This window comes from Homalodisca vitripennis, chromosome 1, assembly GCF_021130785.1.
Source record: "Homalodisca vitripennis isolate AUS2020 chromosome 1, UT_GWSS_2.1, whole genome shotgun sequence".
NCBI lineage: Eukaryota > Metazoa > Arthropoda > Insecta > Hemiptera > Cicadellidae > Homalodisca > Homalodisca vitripennis.
The window spans coordinates 158992975-159012867 of record NC_060207.1 but is presented as its reverse complement, the minus strand read 5'-3'; the positions used below and the strand labels follow the sequence as shown (position 1 = coordinate 159012867).

Sequence of the window (19893 nt, the reverse complement as noted above, 5' to 3'; positions counted from 1 at the left end):
CATTGAACAGATATTTGTAAAGTGCTTGCAGGATAATAAAATTAGTGGGCTGGATTATGAGTAATCTGCTTCTTTCAGATTCTCAGTTCATGATCACTTGCAATGAGTTCAATGAACAATGAGAAAGTCTTTCATGTTCAACTCCACACTGATGTGTGTCATAGGCTGCCTTTCAATTGCCCCAGAACAGCTTACTTTTGCAGTTGTAATGCTGTCTTAAAGCAACACTGCAGATGAAGTTTTATACAGATTGATTGTTGCTCAGGAAGAGTTCTTGGAGTGAGATGCCTAAAGCCCTTATACTTTGCATAAATGTAATTATGACTTCTATGACACAGATATTAAGCTACTTCCTTTAGATAGGAACCCAGAATGGAGCATTTATGTACAACTTGGGTTAAAACAATTGGGTTCTGGTACTGAGATTTATTGATAGAAAAACCCTGTAAGTCAGTAAGAGTGTGTAAGCATCCTGTCCTGCACGTGGTTGTCATTGATAGTACAATAGTAGTATACTGTTATAAAGAATTGAATATTCCCAGATTGAAGTAAACCAAAAGGCATAGATAGTTCTGAATTTTTATATTTGCTCAGAATCAAGAATAAGAATAATTTACCACCTTATTTATCACCTGTTAAAGTGCTATTACCACATGCAGATCGTAGCGGAAAAACATTGATAGGACCAGAGACTGTGTGTGCTTCAGTTTTGCAGTCGCTGACGGCAAATTATTGACTCTGCCCCTTATCCTGCCCAAGGCATACTGGATAGCATAAGTGATATGGGCAGAGAAAGTAAAGCTGCTCGCCAACAAAATATAAAAGTCTTTACTTTTTCACAAACCACCAGATCCTCATCGTTCAGCAATACCTTCATGCCACCTCCAATTAAGGGCCTCTTCTAAGGTGAGGTGCTGTATGAAGAACCATTGGTGCACTTTTCAACATTAAAAATTAAGTCCACTGATAACTCTGACAACTCCCTTTAGGTCTGAATTCAGCTGATCAATGCCTCTTCCCATGTGACGAACCGCATAAAAGATATAAAAATTAAAAACATCTGCAACTAAATTAACAGTACAGTTCAGCAAACAAACTGAAAATCAATAAAAGAGCTTTACATAGTATGTACTAAACAAACACTGTAGAATATCTTTTCTTAAGACTGTCCAGCCTATTAGAAGAAGCCTATAAAAAACAAATTACTACGAGTTACAATAATCAAGTATACATTAGCTGGCTTCCTATTGTTTTATTCCTGTAGTGTTCATTAATATTTCCAATACTTTTCCATTATAAATTATGCTTAAGAGTCTACCATAAGAGACTTCATGGGGGAGAAGTCTTGTAACCCTCACAAACACCCTTAACTACGCTACATGTATTGACAATTCCAAAAGAGTGAATTCACTCCAGGTATCTGAAAGTTTTATTACACACCTGATCCACATTTTTAAGTCACACCATTTAAACACAAACGTCTATAATTACCTGTGAGTACAGTTAACTTACTAGTAACCAATAGGTGGCTGCATTAGCACAATGTGTTTGGGTTTGGGAAAGTTTGAAAAGTACCATGGGAAAATGTGGAACTTTTTGCTGATTGGTTCTATTAGTTTATATTACTGTACTTGTAACTATATGTTGTGGAAAAAACATGGAGGAATTGTTATCCACTAATTTTACTCTGGAAAAAAAATGTTCTTTTCATTAAATGCACTCTGAATGCTATTCTATCTAACAAACAAACACCTATACCAAACTCATATTGTGTAGCTTTGTTTTTGTTTTTTAACAGTAACGTTACACTGACAATTTGTTTATCCTGGGTGTACTAAACCTTATGTGCTACTTAAGTTTTATTATTTAACTTACTTTTATGAGTCAACAAAATTAAAGATAGTGATTTTTAACAAGAAAGTGTGTACCAGTCCCTAGCTTCATTGCCATAAATGTTGCTTTTTTCAAAATCAAGACAAGCTATATAACATTAAAAAGATCTTATAGTGGTTATATATAACATTATTTTTGAATTTTGTCTCTAACAACTAAAGTTGTTGAGAGGGGATTATAAAGGTTCTAGTGTTGTAGCTAAAATATTCTTTCATTTGATTTGATAAAAGCTAAAACATTTAATTATATTTATTGCATCAATGATCTGAGAATAATAATAATGAAAATTGGGAGACTGGTGTAACGAAGTAGGATATTTACCTTAACTCTCCTTGGTGACATTTCAACAGGGTCTAATACTTATCTTAGCTCTTGAGAATACGATCTACAATTTCAACATTACAAAGTATTTTGAGAGGTTCACACCAAACAATAACTTGTTTGTTAGTGAAAGGCCGAAAATGTTCCCTAGGAATACCACAAGCTGTTTTGTCGGTACAGAAATAGTGTAAACTAATTGAACTGAACACTGCATACACAATCTCTGTAGCAGGTGGGTTAGCTCTATACAGCTCTGACGTCAGCAAGTAAGCGAGGGCCGATGCGCAGCGAGCCAGTTTCAGACAGGAATACACATGTCCGCCTACATCGTCAATATAAACTTTAATACCCCACTTGATAAATATAATTGGTGGCGAACAGTGTTTACCATCTCTGGCACCTTTCCAAGTCCTTGGAACTTGAGTTATCTGGGTTGGATCCACAGATTTAAACCTCAAGTAGTTCAACAACAAAGAACCCATGTGGTTAGGAGAGGCTGAAATAAATCAGCAAGGTTCTGGTGGATTGATTAGATTTTGGAGTCGAGTTTAAGAATGATTTTGGATTCCAAACAGACTAACTCTTTTTGCTCCGAAATTATAATACGTACTAATTAATATAAAATAAAGTCACATATTTCCCTAAATCTCATAACCAGATTAAAATTCATGGTGAGAAAAATTGTGAAGAATAGCACATTTTTTACAGTAAATATCTTTAAAGAGCTCTAAATATATAAACAAAAATTTGTCTGTATGTCCTAAATAGAAAAATTGTTTAGGTTATATACAATATAATTTTTTAGTGAACTTGATCTTTCACCCTTAATAAACCGATCCAAGGAGTATAAAATGACCCAACAGAATGTGACAAAAGTCTTACCAACCAGTCCAACAATGTAACTTCATCACTTGTGTTACCGTCATGTGATCAAATGTCATGTGGTTGTCCACAAGTCTGTTTAGAAATTTGTCTACTCTCTGTAATCTTTCATTGCCATCATGGTTAGGTTCAATTACAAAATATTAGAATATTATTTTTGTCTTTCATTCTGTTACAAATCAATAGATTTCTTCCTTGGACCAGGAAAACCCTATGTACCAAGTCTGAAGTCTCTAGAACCTTTTTATCAAGAATTATCGCACAGAGAGACAATCATATGATTTTTAGGAAGGCCCTGTCAAGTACTCAACATGTTGACTGTACTAGGTCAACTCGATTGATTCAATTTTATAGAATGAAATACATGAAAGTTGCTCCAACCCTAACACACCAGCTTGAAAGTACATACATAAGCTCAGCTTCATGTTGGTCTTGGGTAAGTTGTCTGTCTCCATAGGTAAAATTATTCCACTATATAAATTTGTGTGCCATCCAAATTGTACTAAACATTTAACCGTTCCCTTGGGGTGAATTAAATTGTTATCCACCTGAAATGTAAACTACTCGTAATCGTATCTTGTGACAAAAAAGTTTAGTGGAGATAGAATTTTTGCATCTCTAGTAAATCATCAGTAGTGAAAGTGTAATCAAAATCATCAGAGGGCTTTTGAAAATTTGGTATTTTATACTAAACATAAATTTAAATCAAATAATATAAAACATATTTTAACGATCTAGAGATTTGTATGAGTAATACATACATAAAGTTCACTGTTCTCTTTTAATTGTTTTAATAGAGTTTTAAACTATTTAGATTTTTATGGGTATATTATGTGATTTCAAATACTTTATACTTTACAGTACATTAGTCTCTTTTCATGATAATTAGAATTTAAAATGTACAGATAAATATTACATAAAAACTTATGCTTCCAACAAATGGTAAGTGAATGCAAGTTATAAATTATTCTTTATGCAATTTGAAGATTCAGATTTATGAATAAATTCAATACTTAGCCTAAACTTATGGTTTGCTTTAAATATAGAAAAAAGGAATTGAAATACATTAAAGCTGTAAAATAGTAGGTCTCTAATATTTACACTGCTTTATAGACAACACTCAACATGACCATTTGGAGTCTCAAGCCATGATAACAAAACCCAAATGAATGATCTCACATTTAAAATCAAGTTCAAGTTTTATTTAGATTGTGACAAAGTTAAGAGTTAATATTTAGGAAGTTTCTCTGATGTCACCGGAAATGCAATCCAAATGATATTTCTAGCACTGGATGCCCTTGATTACATTTGGCAAGACACCAATGTGTTCTCAAACTAGATTAATCTCATTTACTGGCTCTGTTCCAAAAAATATATACGTTATTCAGGATATATATATATATATATATATATATATATATATATATATATATATATATAATCTTATATCTTTAATGAGTCTGGAAAAGAATGTTTGGATTTATATATATATATATATCAGAAACTCTAAAAAAATCTTTCATATCTAATATAAGTCATTTCTAAGATAATGATAATTCTAAGATAAAATAAAAATCAACAGTTTGCTACAACTCAGGCCTCTTGGGTCTTTAACCTTGAGCTATTAGTGTCCACCTCTCAGGACTGTGTTATATATAACTGAGTGTTAACTGACAGAAAATAGATCATGAGAGTGGAGCAGAGAACCCAAGACATGAATGGAGACACTGCTCAGCACATGCCTTAGTGATCTATCCAATGTTATTCATCCTATAATCCTATAACATCTTAATTCAAAGCCTCACATATATTACAGGATATCTTTCTCGTAGGAGACAAAATAAACTGTAGACATTATTATTATCTATAGAATTATATTTAAAGGCTATCTCTACAGTACTGGAAAATAAATAGAATTGATAATGAATGGGAAAGTTACCAACTACACTGCTGCAATTGTTTTATTTCAATATGTCACAAAATCAAATACTTTTTCGCCTCCTTAATTAAGTATATTAAACATTTTAGATTTTAAGGTAATAAGTAGATTTAGCAAATGCAATCCAGATCTAGATATCTCATTGAGGGTAGCAACTGGATCAGTCAACAGAATTTGTCATTGTTGCACAAGGCCTTGTCAATGGTTTATCAGCTGTCAGGTCACGCTGTGAATGGTTGTTCCAGTGAGAATTCTTGTTCCAGATGTCTCACTGAGGGTAGTCATCAGAATTTTTCAGTGTTGCGCTAGGTCTTGTCAATCAATGATAGTACTAGATCTGACAGATCACGCTGTGAATGGTTGTTCCAGTGAGAATTCTTGTTCCAGATGTCTCACTGAGGGTAGTCATCAGAATTTGTCAGTGTTGCGCTAGGTCTTTGTCAATCAATGATAGAACTAGATCTGACAGATCACGCTGTGAATGGATGTTCCAGTGAGAATTCTTGGTCCAGATGTCTCACTGAGGGTAGTCATCAGAATTCGTCAGTGTTGCGCTAGGTCTTGTCAATCAATGATAGTACTAGATCTGACAGATCATGCTGTGAATGGATGTTCCAGTGAGACTTCTTGTTCAAAATGTCTCAATGAGGGTAGCAACTGGATCAGTCAACAGAATTTGTCATTATTGCACGAGACCTTGTCAATGGTAGATCAGATTGACAGATCATGCTGTGAATAGTTGTTCCAGTGAGAATTCTTGTTCTAGATGTCTCACTGAGGTCATCAGAATTCGTCAGTGTTGCGCTAGGTCTTGTCAATCAATGGTAGTACTAGATCTGACAGATCACGCTGTGAATGGATGTTCCATTGAGACTTCTTGTTCTATTTTCTTTAAGTTTTAGATTTCGGTGATTCAGTTAAAATTTTAGGAATGAAATTATTAATACCTTCCACTTTAATATATTTGTTTCAGATGTTTGGTACTTAAAAAAGTATTTAACCAGTCTAGATTTATTCAGGGAGTATGACAGCAGTTCCAAGGAATGTTTCTCTCTTCTTTTTGTATGGGCAATAGTTGGATCACCAGTATATGTACCTCATTTTTAATGGCTGAAAGAATTATAACTATATTAAAATTAAAATAATCAAGGATAAAACAAATTTTTTGTAAATTAAAGTTGGCATCATTATTTTTAATAGATTCAATATAGTAATCATGAATTTGAAATTTGCACTATGCAATTAGTTTCGGAACCTAGGTCATCTGTTCTAGTGAACTACTGAGGGTACCACAATATAAGAATTGAAGGGGGGAACAAAAGTCTTTCCTCTAATTTTTACATATTTAACGGGCATTACAATTTTGAAGGGGGTGAAATCTGCCAGCACAGTGAGTTCAAATTGGGTCACAGAGTTCCCCAGTACTATTATTAGTAAACAATAATAATGAAAACCTATCACCTGTATTAGAATTAGTATTTCAGAAAATATAATAATATTTTATAAGCATATATGTATTTTTTATAACCTTATAAAATAAAATATTTTTGGTTTAAAAAAGTAGAACATAGTTAATCTCCTTTTCCAAATATATAAATGTTAATTTTATTGAGATTATTTTATTGATTATTTATATGATATTAATTTTATAAACATCTTAATTTATTGAGAAAAACACACTTCTAAAATTTTTATTAAGTTGAGCTAATATTTTATTTTAATTGATACATTAATATGTGTTTGCCATCAATGTATAAATTCATAAGTTGTAACAAAATATTAATACTTTTATTCATATATTTAAAGCTGTAGAAAATGTATCTGTGATGAAACATTTTCAGAGTGTTTTTGACTGGGAAGAACCGAGGATTACTCAATGATTAGATAATTTCTTAAATCTTTCTTAAGAACCAAATAAATAAAATATACAATTTTAAAGTATCCTGACATTAAATTTGTGTTTGAGAGAGCAACATTTCAGATTGATTTCAATCTAGATTTGTTTTAGTTAAATGAACAAATGCAGACTATCACAATGAATATAAATAAAATATAGAAAATATAGGTTTGTCTGTTACCACAAATGTATTTCTCTTAGGGTTGCAAGCAGAGCTCAATGCGGCCCACAAGGAATCAGAGTTTGTTCGCAAACGACTACGGAAACTAGAAGAAGATTTGGATTCATTCAAACAAAAAAATACAGAACTCACAGAAGAGCTTCAGAAGAGATCAGGTAATAAAGTTAGGAATTTGATGGGATGGTACAAACTTTCTTGTAGTTAAAGATTAGGCCATAAAATGACAAACTAGTATTTTGAAAGAATTAAGTGTATGAAGATGGCAAGGTGAGAGTGCTGGGTTGTTTTGAACTAAAACCTGTTAACGAGGTGTAAGTATTTTTAGTTGATGTAAATAACAGTAATTTTGGTTGATGTGTGTTTAGAAGTGATACAAAATAAGTTATAATCTAGCTATTTGGTCAAAATCTACTGTATAAAGAGCGTTTGACAGCGTAATTCATGACGAACTTATAAATGTTCTGGAAGATTTAGGCTTAAAAAATAAAGAAATAAATTGGTTTCACTCTTACATCAGTAACCGTAATCAATACGTTGAATTATCATACTTAATAAATAAAGACAAAATTAATTTTGTATCCGAAAAAAAACTCATAAAGTATGGCGTACCACAAGGTTCAATTTTTGGGTCCCTTACTATTTATTTGCTATATAACAGGACTTTCTACAGTAGCAGAGGAAAACAAAATGTGTTTATACGCTGATGATGCAAGCGTAATTGTCAAAGGAAAGGATCCCAAGGTAATTGAAACATCATCTCTTAATTGTTTGAATAAAATTAACTCTTTTTTAACTAAAAAAAATTTGTTACTTAACCCCGGCAAAACACATTTTATACCCTTTAAAAACACACCAATCGAAGTTTAATTTTCAATATGACATTAAGATAAATAACCAAAATATAATGGAGGTAGAGGAAACTTGTTTCCTAGGTCTAATAATAGATCAAAATTTAAGCTGGAATCAACATGTACAAACCGTAATAAAAAAAAGCATCATCTGGCCTGTACGCCCTTAGGCAAATGGCAAACCTTTGTAACCAGGATACTTTAAAACAAATTTATTTTTCTTTAATACATTCCCATATAAGCTACGGGATCAGTGTATATGGAGCTACTTCAAATAAAAACCTTGAAAAAATTCTTATACTACAAAAAAAATCAATACGGTTAATTCTAAATTTACCATGGCAAGCAACCGTTAAACATTTATTTGCACAATTAAGAATTTTAACTGTTTACAGTCAATACATATACGATACAATAACTTACACAAAATTTAAAAATATACCTAACTATACCACTCATAGATATAATACTAGGAGTGGTATAATTTTGGAAAATCATAAATTAGAGCTGTTTAAAAAGAAAACTGAATATGCTGGTACACGATTTATTCAATACATTCCTATTGACGTAAAAAAAATTGAAGGAATCAATCCGTTTAGAAATAAATTAAAAAATTATCTCATATCACGATCATTTTATTCTTTTGAAGAATTTTTTGAGGGCTTGGGCCATTAAATATAAATAAAAATTGAGTTAATTTTAGTTGTTTAAATTAACAATGTTTATGTTAAGTTAACATAAGATTTTAGATAGGTTAACCTGTATCTGTGATGATATTAGTCTATCTGTATTTGTGACACTATTCTGACTGTATTTATAATATTACAGCTTTGAATAAAGATCTATGACTATGACTATGACTATGAATCTCTAGAACTACCTATATTATCTTACAACATTCTAGTTATGTTTCTCAAAGATTTACAATTTCGTTTAAAATACCTACTAAGTTTCATAGGACTGTTCTTGGACAAAGCATAAGTGGACCTGATAAGGTAAGACAGTACAGTAGTTGTCTCCTCAAACTATACCACAGTACAATGTACGAGTACATGCAGGTCCGGATTAACACCTTTTTGCGCCTTAGGCCACACTTTTAAATTTGACCTACTGCACTCCCCCCTCCCTAACATCACTCAGACCCACAATACAAATAAAACCTTATCTTCTCCATTGATCTTCAACGTATTGCTGATGACTTTTTGCATTGAGAGAAACAAATAATTAGTAAGCAGTCTTGGATATGTATAACTGATACATCAATGTCTTCATTTTGAACATATTTGTTAACCATATAAAGCCTAAGGAGAATAAATCCCTATAACTGAACTATTACATCTATTTCTAACCACATCAATCTTTTAATCAGACCTCTTGCTTCTGCTTGGGTATTAGTTTTTTATCTGGGTTGCTCTCCGATTCTTCAAGAGGTTTGATGACTGCAAACCATTCTTCTTGTAAAGCTCTCACAGCGTCATACCTAGCAGATCACCTTGCGTGGAAAGGATTTTTGTTGTTAATTTAGTGTCTTTTTACTTATCTATTACTGCCCATCTATGTTGCGCTACAAAAGAAATTATACAACTCTTGGTGAAGATTAAAGAACTGTAACACTTCATTACAGTAGAAATCTTCACGGGTAGAAATCTACTGTGTGAGTACTAAGATTAGAGAATGGGCTGCACAAGGGATTTGGAGAGTGAACTGACTTCAAAAATTACTGCTTGTAGACCAGAATAAATGACAGACATGTTTGACACGTTGTTGTACGATTGCCTGTGGCACTCTAATACATCCATTCTAAAATGTTGCCGAACCTCAATGAATGACCGCTGTAAACATATCAAAAGCCTTTTGTCCAACTTTTAGCAAGAATTCTGTCCAACTGGCTCTCCACTTAGCTTCACACAGCGTATTAAAAATGACAACTGATCCACATACGAAATGTCTGTAGTAGAATCCACAACTAATGAAAAGTATTGAGAGTTTCTAGCCTCATTAAATTGTAGGATAGTACTTGTTTTTCAAGTAGCTCGATAAATTCATCACGTACAGTGGATGAGAGATACGTTATTTCGTCTCCCAGAATTTCTATATTTTATAATAAGGTTGGCCAAAAAACGGTTAGACTCAGCAAGAACTTCAAGCATCATCAGATAGTTTCCATTTGAATTGGAACAAAATACTTCTTCTGACCCCTGAAACGACAACCCACGAGAAGCTAAAGCTTTTATCGCAATGACAAATCTTTGCAGTACCATTTTCCAGCAACTAATATCTTGATCAATCATGTCAGTAAGTCTATAATCAACTTTACCCAATTTTCTTCTCTTTCTTTTAAAATTATTGTATTGGTTTTGTGAAAAACTGAGATTTTGTGTTCTTTGAGTCTCAATGATACATTTTCCAATCACTAAAACCTTCTTTCATAAAATACGAGTCAGGTTGTGTTCCTGAATGAAAAAGACAGTAAGGACCACGAAAAAATGCACTTTTAGTTTCAAAGAATACCAACCAGGTTCTTTTTTGTTTTCTTTCATTCACCAACTGTCTATTAAAACTATTTACAGTACAACACCAAGAATGGTTTCCATACGTCTTATTTGAATTTTTTAAATCATGCATTTTTATTTTGAAGTAACACATTTGTGGATATGCAATCACGCATGCATTATTTGCAACCCAGTTTGCCGGATTGGGATTATAGCAAATTGGGTTCTAAACTTGTTCCAAGTTGTTCTTCTTCATTTACACTGATAGTGGAGGAAGAGAGATCATCAGTAGAGATGCCACTAGTACTTTCACAGATTAAAGGAAAAGATTCATCCTCTTGACTTGTCCTCTTGTGGTGATAACCAGTTTTTCAAAGTTTCACTGCACTTTTTGACCTCTTCAGATTTAATTTTAGCTCTTTTCCTAAACTCTGCTCCAGATGAACGGTTTTTTAGTTGACTTATTTCAAAAACTGAAATTTTAGGTGGTTAAAATGTACTTGTTATATGCATTACATTTATTTATAAAATATAGCATTCTGTAAAGAATAGTCTCTGAAAGAATTTCATTTGGTTATTACAAAAAAATATCATGTGCTTACAAGCCATCGTATAGAAAGGCTGTGTCAGGCCTGTTGTAGAACATGCCTTTAAATAAAGACGATAGTATAGCCTATTTCAATAAGTTTAGTAACTGAAAACAAGTTTTAACTTAGCGTGCTATGATTATTTTATGACATGGAAATTAACATAACCAAAATGTAATGTTACAGTACACATTATTTATAATATTAACTAATGTGAACGTGATATTTAATAATAATTATCATAAACAGTGATGACAATGATTATCATATCTTACAACTTACCTCAAATTAACTCAGGTAGCCCGAAACATCTCAGTTAATCAGTAATATCCAAATAAATCAAGAACAAGCTAGCAGAAAATGTCAACAATACCGACACAAACAGTAACAGTAACACTTCAAGCTACAAACGATCTGCAAGGCAAGGGTAGCTGATGGCTCGTCTAGTCGTCTGTATTTCCTGTGAGTCATCGCTTGACGCCTGCCCCAAAGGAGCTACCCTCCTCCGCCTCCTGCAGGCTACGACATTCAAGTAAACTTCCTAATTCTGTTCTGCAGACAGAGAATAATTCGATCATACTTAAAACTTCCTTCCTCATCTCCATGCGCTTTGCATTTTTATTTGCTTTAAAATTTTTATATTTTTTTGGTCCGCTATCTGCGCCCCTACACCACAGCCAAGGTTGGCCTTGAGGTTAATCCAGACCTGTTAATATGTGTCTCTACAACATACTCAGTCTTGGGTTGTAAATTTACGTGGTATATTTTTCAGTTTTGCTTGAGGTCAAAAAGGTTTTGTAAGGTCAAACTTTCATTAAAATCTGTGAAGTCAATCTAATTTCCTGACCCATTTACTTTTAAGGAATACAAAATCAAACAACAAAATCTCAATCAAAAGGTTAAAAACAAAGTAAAAAAAAACAAATTTCAAGGAAAAGATCTCAAAGAAATGTTGAAACATAAAAACAAAAACTTGGCCATAATATAATCAAAACTGTTTTGTTTTCAGGAGAAATGAACGAGTCTGATGGTTTTGATTGGAATCACCTGCTGGAGCTGGAGGAGCAAGTGAAAGATTTGACAGCAAGGGTGAAGGATCTGGAGTCTCAGCTAGAAACAGTGAGGGTAGAGAGAGATCGGTTGGAAAAGGAAGCTAGAGAGTTGGAGGTTGAGAGAGAAGAGGAACGGCGAATTGTACAAGAGGTAACAGATTTTTACTATTTAATATATTATCAGTTTTATTTATCACTAAGAAAAGTGGATAATCATTATCTTCAACATTTGAATGTTAATACCAAACCTATGTATTTGTTATCTAATAAATAAAAATGAAAAGCTATCATTAACAATATTGTTTAAATTGTATTAAACTAAACATTTACATTAACCAAACAAAAGCATGTTATACATTCAAACAAATAGTGACACCATTCTGTATTTTCAGAAAATTTTAACAATACATGAAACATTTTTCAGGCTTTGGATGAAGCAACAGCTGAAAAAGAAGCAATCCAAGAAAGGTTTGAGAAGGACTTTGAGAAACTGCGAACAGTAAACACAGACAGAGAGCAGCAGCTTCTGGATGATTTTGAGTGGAAACTGCGGGAGGTGGAGCAAGCATGCAAGCGGAGATTGGACGAGAAGGAAAAGTTTGCCAAACAGAGAATAAAAGCTGCCGAAGACAAACTGAAAGCTGTTGAGGAGGACCTAGCCCAGGTATTTTGAGACAAACATTTGAGTCCTCTCTGTTAGTTCACTCCCAAATTGAGCTATATAATTTTATAATTATACTTAACTGTTATTGCCTACTTCCATGTTTGGTATAATTTCCCTATCATTATATACTGTATGACGTCCTAATACAAAACTGTTTAGTGATAGTGGTACTGACTATTCAGTGCTATATTACACGCTTATTCAGAAAAGTCCTAACTTACAACAGTAAACTCCAAATGATCCATAGCAATCGATATATGTGTTTCTAAAGCTGTGTTCAGAAACTTGGCAAAATTTGTTTGTTTATAAACACCAAAATAGCTTGACATTTCCATACCCAGAAGCAATAAACATTCCAGGAGAGCAAAATATTTTATGTTAGTTCTTTTATTTATAGTATTTCTACTTTCTACACAACATAAAACATCTGCTCTCGAGGTGTTTGGAAAAGTTAACCTGTGTTAATAGTAGTCTAGAATTTAAAGTCGTAATTTGCGCAGATTAAAAATACACTCACAGCTTCTTTCTTTATGACCATTCCATACAGTTGCTGTAAGCTACTTTTATAACTCAGCACATATACAATGTAGAACTATTAGAGCTAGAGTTTAGTTCTGTTCATACTTTACAGTACTTCTTAGAAAATTCAAATATTATTTTCAAAGTTAAATGTTGCACTACAGACAGATGGGTATTATTAATGAAAAAACATAGTTTTATTTCTGAAATAAAAAAAACTCAGTCAAAATAGATATAAAATAGAACAAAACATTTAAATAAAATTACAACTTTTTTAGTTATTCACATACACTCAGAATTACATATCAATCATAACAGCTTAGAGATTAGTATTTATCAAGCCCATTGCACAATATACTATGAGAGATCGTTAAACCTCATTTTGTCAATAAAACAATTTAATGATTTTACAACACGTCCATCAAGATTGTTTAAATATTGTATTTTCTTTTGTTTGGTTGAAAACAGTCAAATTAAAGTGCTTAACATTGAGACATACCACACATAGTACATGCACTTAGTCAATTTGGGTCACATAACTGATTTTGAACAAGAAAACATCAAATCAAATCATTTTCAGACCTGCAATTTCTTAACAAAGTCAGCTAGTTTGTCCTCCTATTCCTTGTAAGCTTAACAGAAAACATTTTGCTTAAGATGACTCATATCTGTTCTCAATAAATATGTGAATATTTGTTTTCCCTATAATATGATCAACTGACAAATAAATTCTATATGCATAATAAAGCACTACTTACAGAAAGGATATATATATATATATATATATATATATATATATATATATATATATATATATATATATATAGTACTGTATATATATATATATATATATACAGAGTGTACATAAAGTCCTGCACAGGTATAATATTTTCTGAATGATAACAGATAAATCAACAAGATTTGGTACATCAACACTACACCTAAAAATTTACTTTTTGAAGGAACTATCAGTTTTCTGTAATATGATGGGGACGTCTCGTAAGGAGTCAGAAGGAAATCTTAAATAGGAGCATAGGTCAATATGTACATCATTTTAAAGGGCTTATCTAGCATAGTTTAAAGCCGCAAACCGCACTCAAAAAGATTGATCCAGTACAAAATGGCGGCTGTTCAAAGGTTTTACTTGGTTACATTTTATTAGTAGCCATAACCCCAGTAAAGCAAAACTGCAACCAAACGAATACTGCAGCTAAATACTACATTATGCTTGTCAGTTGTACAGAAGTGAATTATGACGTTAGTAATGTTATCCTCAAGGGTTACAAATTTGGTCCTAATATATTGATAACAGTAACAATTAGAAAGCTCTTATCTTTGGGTCGCAGTTTGGACTTTCCTATTAGCCAGTCTATTCATAGTAGGCTATTCTAGTTTTCTTGTTTTAGTAGTGCTGTCCAACCTTTCTATCAGTGTGCTTTAGTACAAAAGAGTTTGTCGTATTGCTTGGAGTTCTTCAACTACACTATGTCGCTTGATGAACGTGAACGTATAACACTTCTTATGATGGTTGGTTGGGGAAACAACAGACGATCACACGAGGAAGCATTCCATTTATTTAATGACTACTTTCACGAGAGGCAGTCAATTTCTAGAACAACTGTAGGGAGAACTGTTCAACGCTTTATGGAAACAGGAAGTGTTTCCGATCGTCATAGATCAGGAAGGCCCGCTACTGCGACAACCGAAGACAACTCTTTACATGTATTGCAGTCATTTATTGAGAACTCACAAGAGTCCATACACTCAGTAGCACAAACTCATGACATCTCTGTTACGTCTCTTAAAAAAATTCTGAAAGGGTCTAATTTTAAGCCTTGTAAAGTTCATTTGGTGCACGAACTGAACGAAGCTGATTTCGATCGACGTATAGAATTTTGTGAAACTATGAAGGCCAACGAAATTGATGTAAACAATATTGTGTTTTCAGACGAGTGTTCATTTATGCTGAATGGAAGCGTAAACAGGCACAATTGCCATTACTGGAGTAGGGAAAATCCTCTCTGGATGGGGGAGGCACATACGCAGTATCCACTAAAGGTGAATGTCTGGCTTGGTGTGATAGATACCCAGTTGGTAGGTCTTTTCTTTATTGAAGGAAATTTAAATGCAATATCATACCAACGTTTGCTGGAAAATGAAATTACACCAGCACCTCAAAACATGTTTGGAGAACATTTCCAGAATATTTGGTTTCAACAGGACGGAGCACCCCCACACTACGGCATCGACGTAAGAGCCTATTTAAACACTGTTTTTTTGGCAACGGCGGATCGGAAGGCGGGGACTGTGGAATGGCCAGCGCGTTCACCAGATCTTTGTGTGTTCAGCAGATTTAAACACACATTCATTTTTGTATTCATTGCAACAAGAATCATGGACAGACTTATATTTAGCTCCTGTTACTTCAAAATATGATGTTTTTCATAGTATTTTATTGTTCTACTTTAACCTCCATTTTCCTAAAAACCTTAATTCGAAAAACAGTTGAATAAAAATATGTGGTTAACAGATGAGCTCAGATTAGAAAAGCTAGAAATTATTGAATTAAGTAAGCCTAGCTAGAGAACTTCAAAGCCCACTTGTTTATAGTGAGGTAAAATCAAGAAACAAATTATTTAAAACAAATATTCTGCATCAAAAGAAACAATATCTTAATAGTCAGTTGGAAAAAGTCTGTGAATGTTTAATGCCACTGTCTGGAGGATGATTAATAGGGAAGTTGGTGTAAACAACAATAGTAATAAAAATATAGAGCTTTAAGGTTAGAAATCAACTTTGTACAGACCCTGGTAAACTTAAGCGAATTTATAAACAGATATTTCTCAGATCTAGTAGATAAATCTATATACTGCCTAATTTGTCAAGCTCCACAGGACCTTCAGTTCAACAACAACCTATTTGTAATTTTTCTAGATTTAGACTAGAGCCAGTCACAGAAGAAGATATAGAGAAAATTATGATCAGTCTAAAAAACAAGCTTAGTGCTGGATATGACGACATTCCTGTTGTTCTCATTAAGAAAGCCAGGAAATCGCTAATAAAACCTATCACTCACTTAATAAATTCTTCTTTTATTTCAGGAATATTTTCCAGAAAAATTGAAAATTGCAAAGATTAAACCTCTATTTTAAAAAAAGGGAACAGAACCCATGTAGAAAATTATCGTCCCATTGCTTTGCTTCCATCAATCTCCAAAATCTTTTGGACGAGCTTTTTACAATCAATTTAAAATTTATTTGGAAAAAAAACAATATAATTAACAGCAATCAACATGGTTTCCAAAAGGGAAAATCTGTTTTAACCGCAGCCACAGAATTTCTTGAATCAGTTATTGACTCCATAGATAATCATGAAAAGGTAATTGGAGTTTTCATGGATCTGAGCAAAGCTTTTGATTCAATTTCTCATGTTTTGTTGTTGTCTAAATTAAAACAAAATTGGCGTAGAAGGTAAAGCTTTTGAATGGTTAAACTCATATCTGAATAATAGAAAACAATTTGTCGAATTGGAATATTTCTCCCACAACAAAGGGACAATGTATATAAAACAACTTTACAAATCCTCGATTTCAGATGTGAAGCATGGGGTTCCTCAAGGTTCCATACTGGGACCTTTACTTTTCATTTGTTATATCAATGATGTACCTAAAATCAGGCAACCTGGAAAATCTTTGTTTTTTATGCGACGACGCAAACCTAAAAAAATTTCTGCACCTTCAATAAAAGGGAGTGGAGGAGTCATCCAAGCACTAACTTATCACTTTTAGCCCAATTTTTTGAAGCAAATATAAATTACTTTTGAATGTTGATAAGACAAACTTTATAGTATTTAACCACAAACAAATGAAAAAAATAATCAAGCCAACAGTAACAATAAATAAAGATAGCCATATTTTCCAAGTAGCAAATTCAAAATTTTTAGGATTATCGATTGACGAGAACCTGGACTGGAGCTCTCACATTGAAAGTGTTCTTGCAAGGGCAGCTTCAGGCATTTATGCTTTAAATAGATTAAGAAATTTTTGTGATGTCAAAACTCTAAGAACAGTCCTATTTTTCTTATATTCATTCCGTTATTTCCTTTGAGATTTCAATATATGGTGCCACAACAGTTAGAAATTTAGACTCAATTTTAAAAATCCAAAAGAGGAGCAGTAAGATCAATTTTTAAACTTAAAACCAGGCACATCGTCAAAAGAACATTTTATTTCATTAGGTATAATGACCGTGTATGGTATGTATATTTATGAAACAATATTATCGGTAAAGCTGCACAGATTTTCCAATTTGCCACAGCTTGGTACACTTCACCAATACAATACCAGGCATCAAAATGACCTTTGCCATTCCCACACATCATTTAGAATTTTTCCGCAAAAAACCTCAATATATGGGCACAATATTTTATAATAAATTACCTTCAATATTTAAAGTCAGAAAATGTTTTTATCAACTTTCAAATCAACTTTCAAATCAAAATTAAAATATTTTCTCATTGACAAGGCTCTTTATAGTTTTAACGAATTTTAAATACAGAACATGTCAAATTATATAGTTAATAATAATACTTTAGATGTACAATGCTATTGATGACACCATTCAGTGTGTACAATGTTGTGCCAATGAATAAAGAAATTTTGATTTGATTTGATTTGATCTGTCTCCATTAGACTATTTTGTTTGGGGTTACCTTAAGGACAACATCTACAAAACAAAGCCTCAAAATTTAAATGAACTGAAACAAAGAATACTTCAAGAATGTCAGACGATTCCTCAAGTTGCCCTGCAGAATTCTGTTAATAGTTTTTTATGTGCGTCTTTCCAACTGTCAAATAACCGGAGGTGAACAATTCGAACATTTACTCTGAAAATTGTTAAGTAAACATCTTTTTTAAATAAAACCTTTGAGCAGCCGCCATTTTGTACTGGATCAATCTTTATGAACTCGATTTGCGGCATTAAACTCTGCTAGATAAGCCCTTTAAAATGATGACATATTGACCTATGCTCCTATTTAAGATTTCCTTCTGACTCCTTGCGGGACGTCCCCATGATATTACAGATTTACAGATAGTTCCTTCAAAAAGTAGATTTTTAGGTGTATTGTTGATGTACCAAATCTTGTTGATTTATCTGTTATCGTTCAGAATTATACCTGTGCAGGACTTTATGTACACCCTTATATGTTGATGTCTTTTATTCAACTAATATGTTAATATGATGAATGATTAACATGTAATAAACATTTTAAAATGGATTATAAAATAATAATGAGAGGCATTAATTAGAGATACATTGATACTAAAATAGAGTTTTTATGTTGTCAGCTGCAGACTTTCTATTCAAACATTACACAAAGGTCTACATTAAATACAATTCAAAATTAATATATAACTGTATGTGACTGCAGCTAGAGAGGTTGAAACAGTTTGAAGCAGAGGCATCGCAACTGCGAGGTTTGAACTTGGAACAGCAGCGTGCCCTGCGCTTTGCTGAGAGATCCCGAGAGCAGCTTCAGGTCAGCGAAAAGGTCTTGCAGGAGGAGGTCAAAAAACTTAAGGAACTCTTGGATAAGGAAAAGGCTGCCCTTACTACCATGCAGGTACATTTCCACTATTACTTCATAACTAAGCTACTTATAGGATTCCTAGAAATGGATTTGAAAACAGTGCTGCCCCCCTAACCGCTCCCCAACAAAACTAATGACTGCCATACACCCCACCTTCCTCCTTGGTCTACCAAATTTCTTGTTAAAATAGTCAGTGATCACTTGTCATGTAGTACTATAATCTGTTGCCATCTGAAATGTATAGTTTACATGCTATTTAGGAAATGAAATGGGAATGATAAATGCGTAGGTGTCCCACATACTCTATCAACGATTTTTAGAACAAATATGTGGAGAATGCTTACTTGCACATTCCATCCAAAATCGCTCAGGGCATTGTATGAGCCATTACATGGTCTGTGCAAAGTCAATTATGTAGTCTGGATGATTGCATAATGTATAGAGGACCTCACACGAGTGCAGTAAATGCATCTTTCTTGAGTGGCATGACATAATATACTTTACTATTATGTACAGAAGCTAGCAGTAATAAGCTAGGATAATTAAACTGTAACAATAGTCTATTTTCAATTTTAGTGGAGCCTGCTTTTTTAATACATTTTGAATTTTATTTTGAATTTTATTTTTTTAGGTTGTATGTATTTCTGATGTTCCTCTACCACAATTTATCATCCCTTAAAATATGCTACCCTGGACTATTGCCCTTTAGGCCTGTATGTAAATCCAGTCTTGAAAATTCCTCAGCCATAGCTAGGAAATCTACAAAGTGATATGGCAAGAGCAATGATTTGGAAAGTTTAGAACAATAATATGAATATTTTTGTGAAAAGCATGTTATTTTACAATAATATTGATACAATGAAACTTATTTAATAATATTCTTAGATGTAAGAGCAATTTTATTTAGTTGACTTATTTTTTAAGAAAAGGGAGTGTACTCTTATTTAATCAATTTCCATGAGTCACTGGTGTGTGCAACGATCTTGTCAAACAGAACAAGTGGGAGAGGTAATACAACGCAAGGTGAAC

At 32.9% G+C, this 19893-nt stretch overlaps 1 protein-coding gene across 9 annotated transcripts in view; it reads left to right on the top strand.

The window, feature by feature from the left end:
- Window positions 1–19893, top strand: part of LOC124375096 (trichohyalin) — a 91130-nt gene that overhangs the window by 54888 nt on the left and 16349 nt on the right. For 8 of the 9 annotated variants that reach the window (XM_046833257.1, XM_046833231.1, XM_046833249.1 and 5 more), the window contains 4 exons: window positions 7134–7268; window positions 12050–12243; window positions 12517–12756; window positions 18706–18897. In XM_046833257.1, the coding sequence (XP_046689213.1) occupies window positions 7134–7268; window positions 12050–12243; window positions 12517–12756; window positions 18706–18897 (761 nt within the window). The remainder of the gene's footprint in view (window positions 1–7133; window positions 7269–12049; window positions 12244–12516; window positions 12757–18705; window positions 18898–19893) is intronic. The other variant, XM_046833225.1, reaches the window with a different exon arrangement.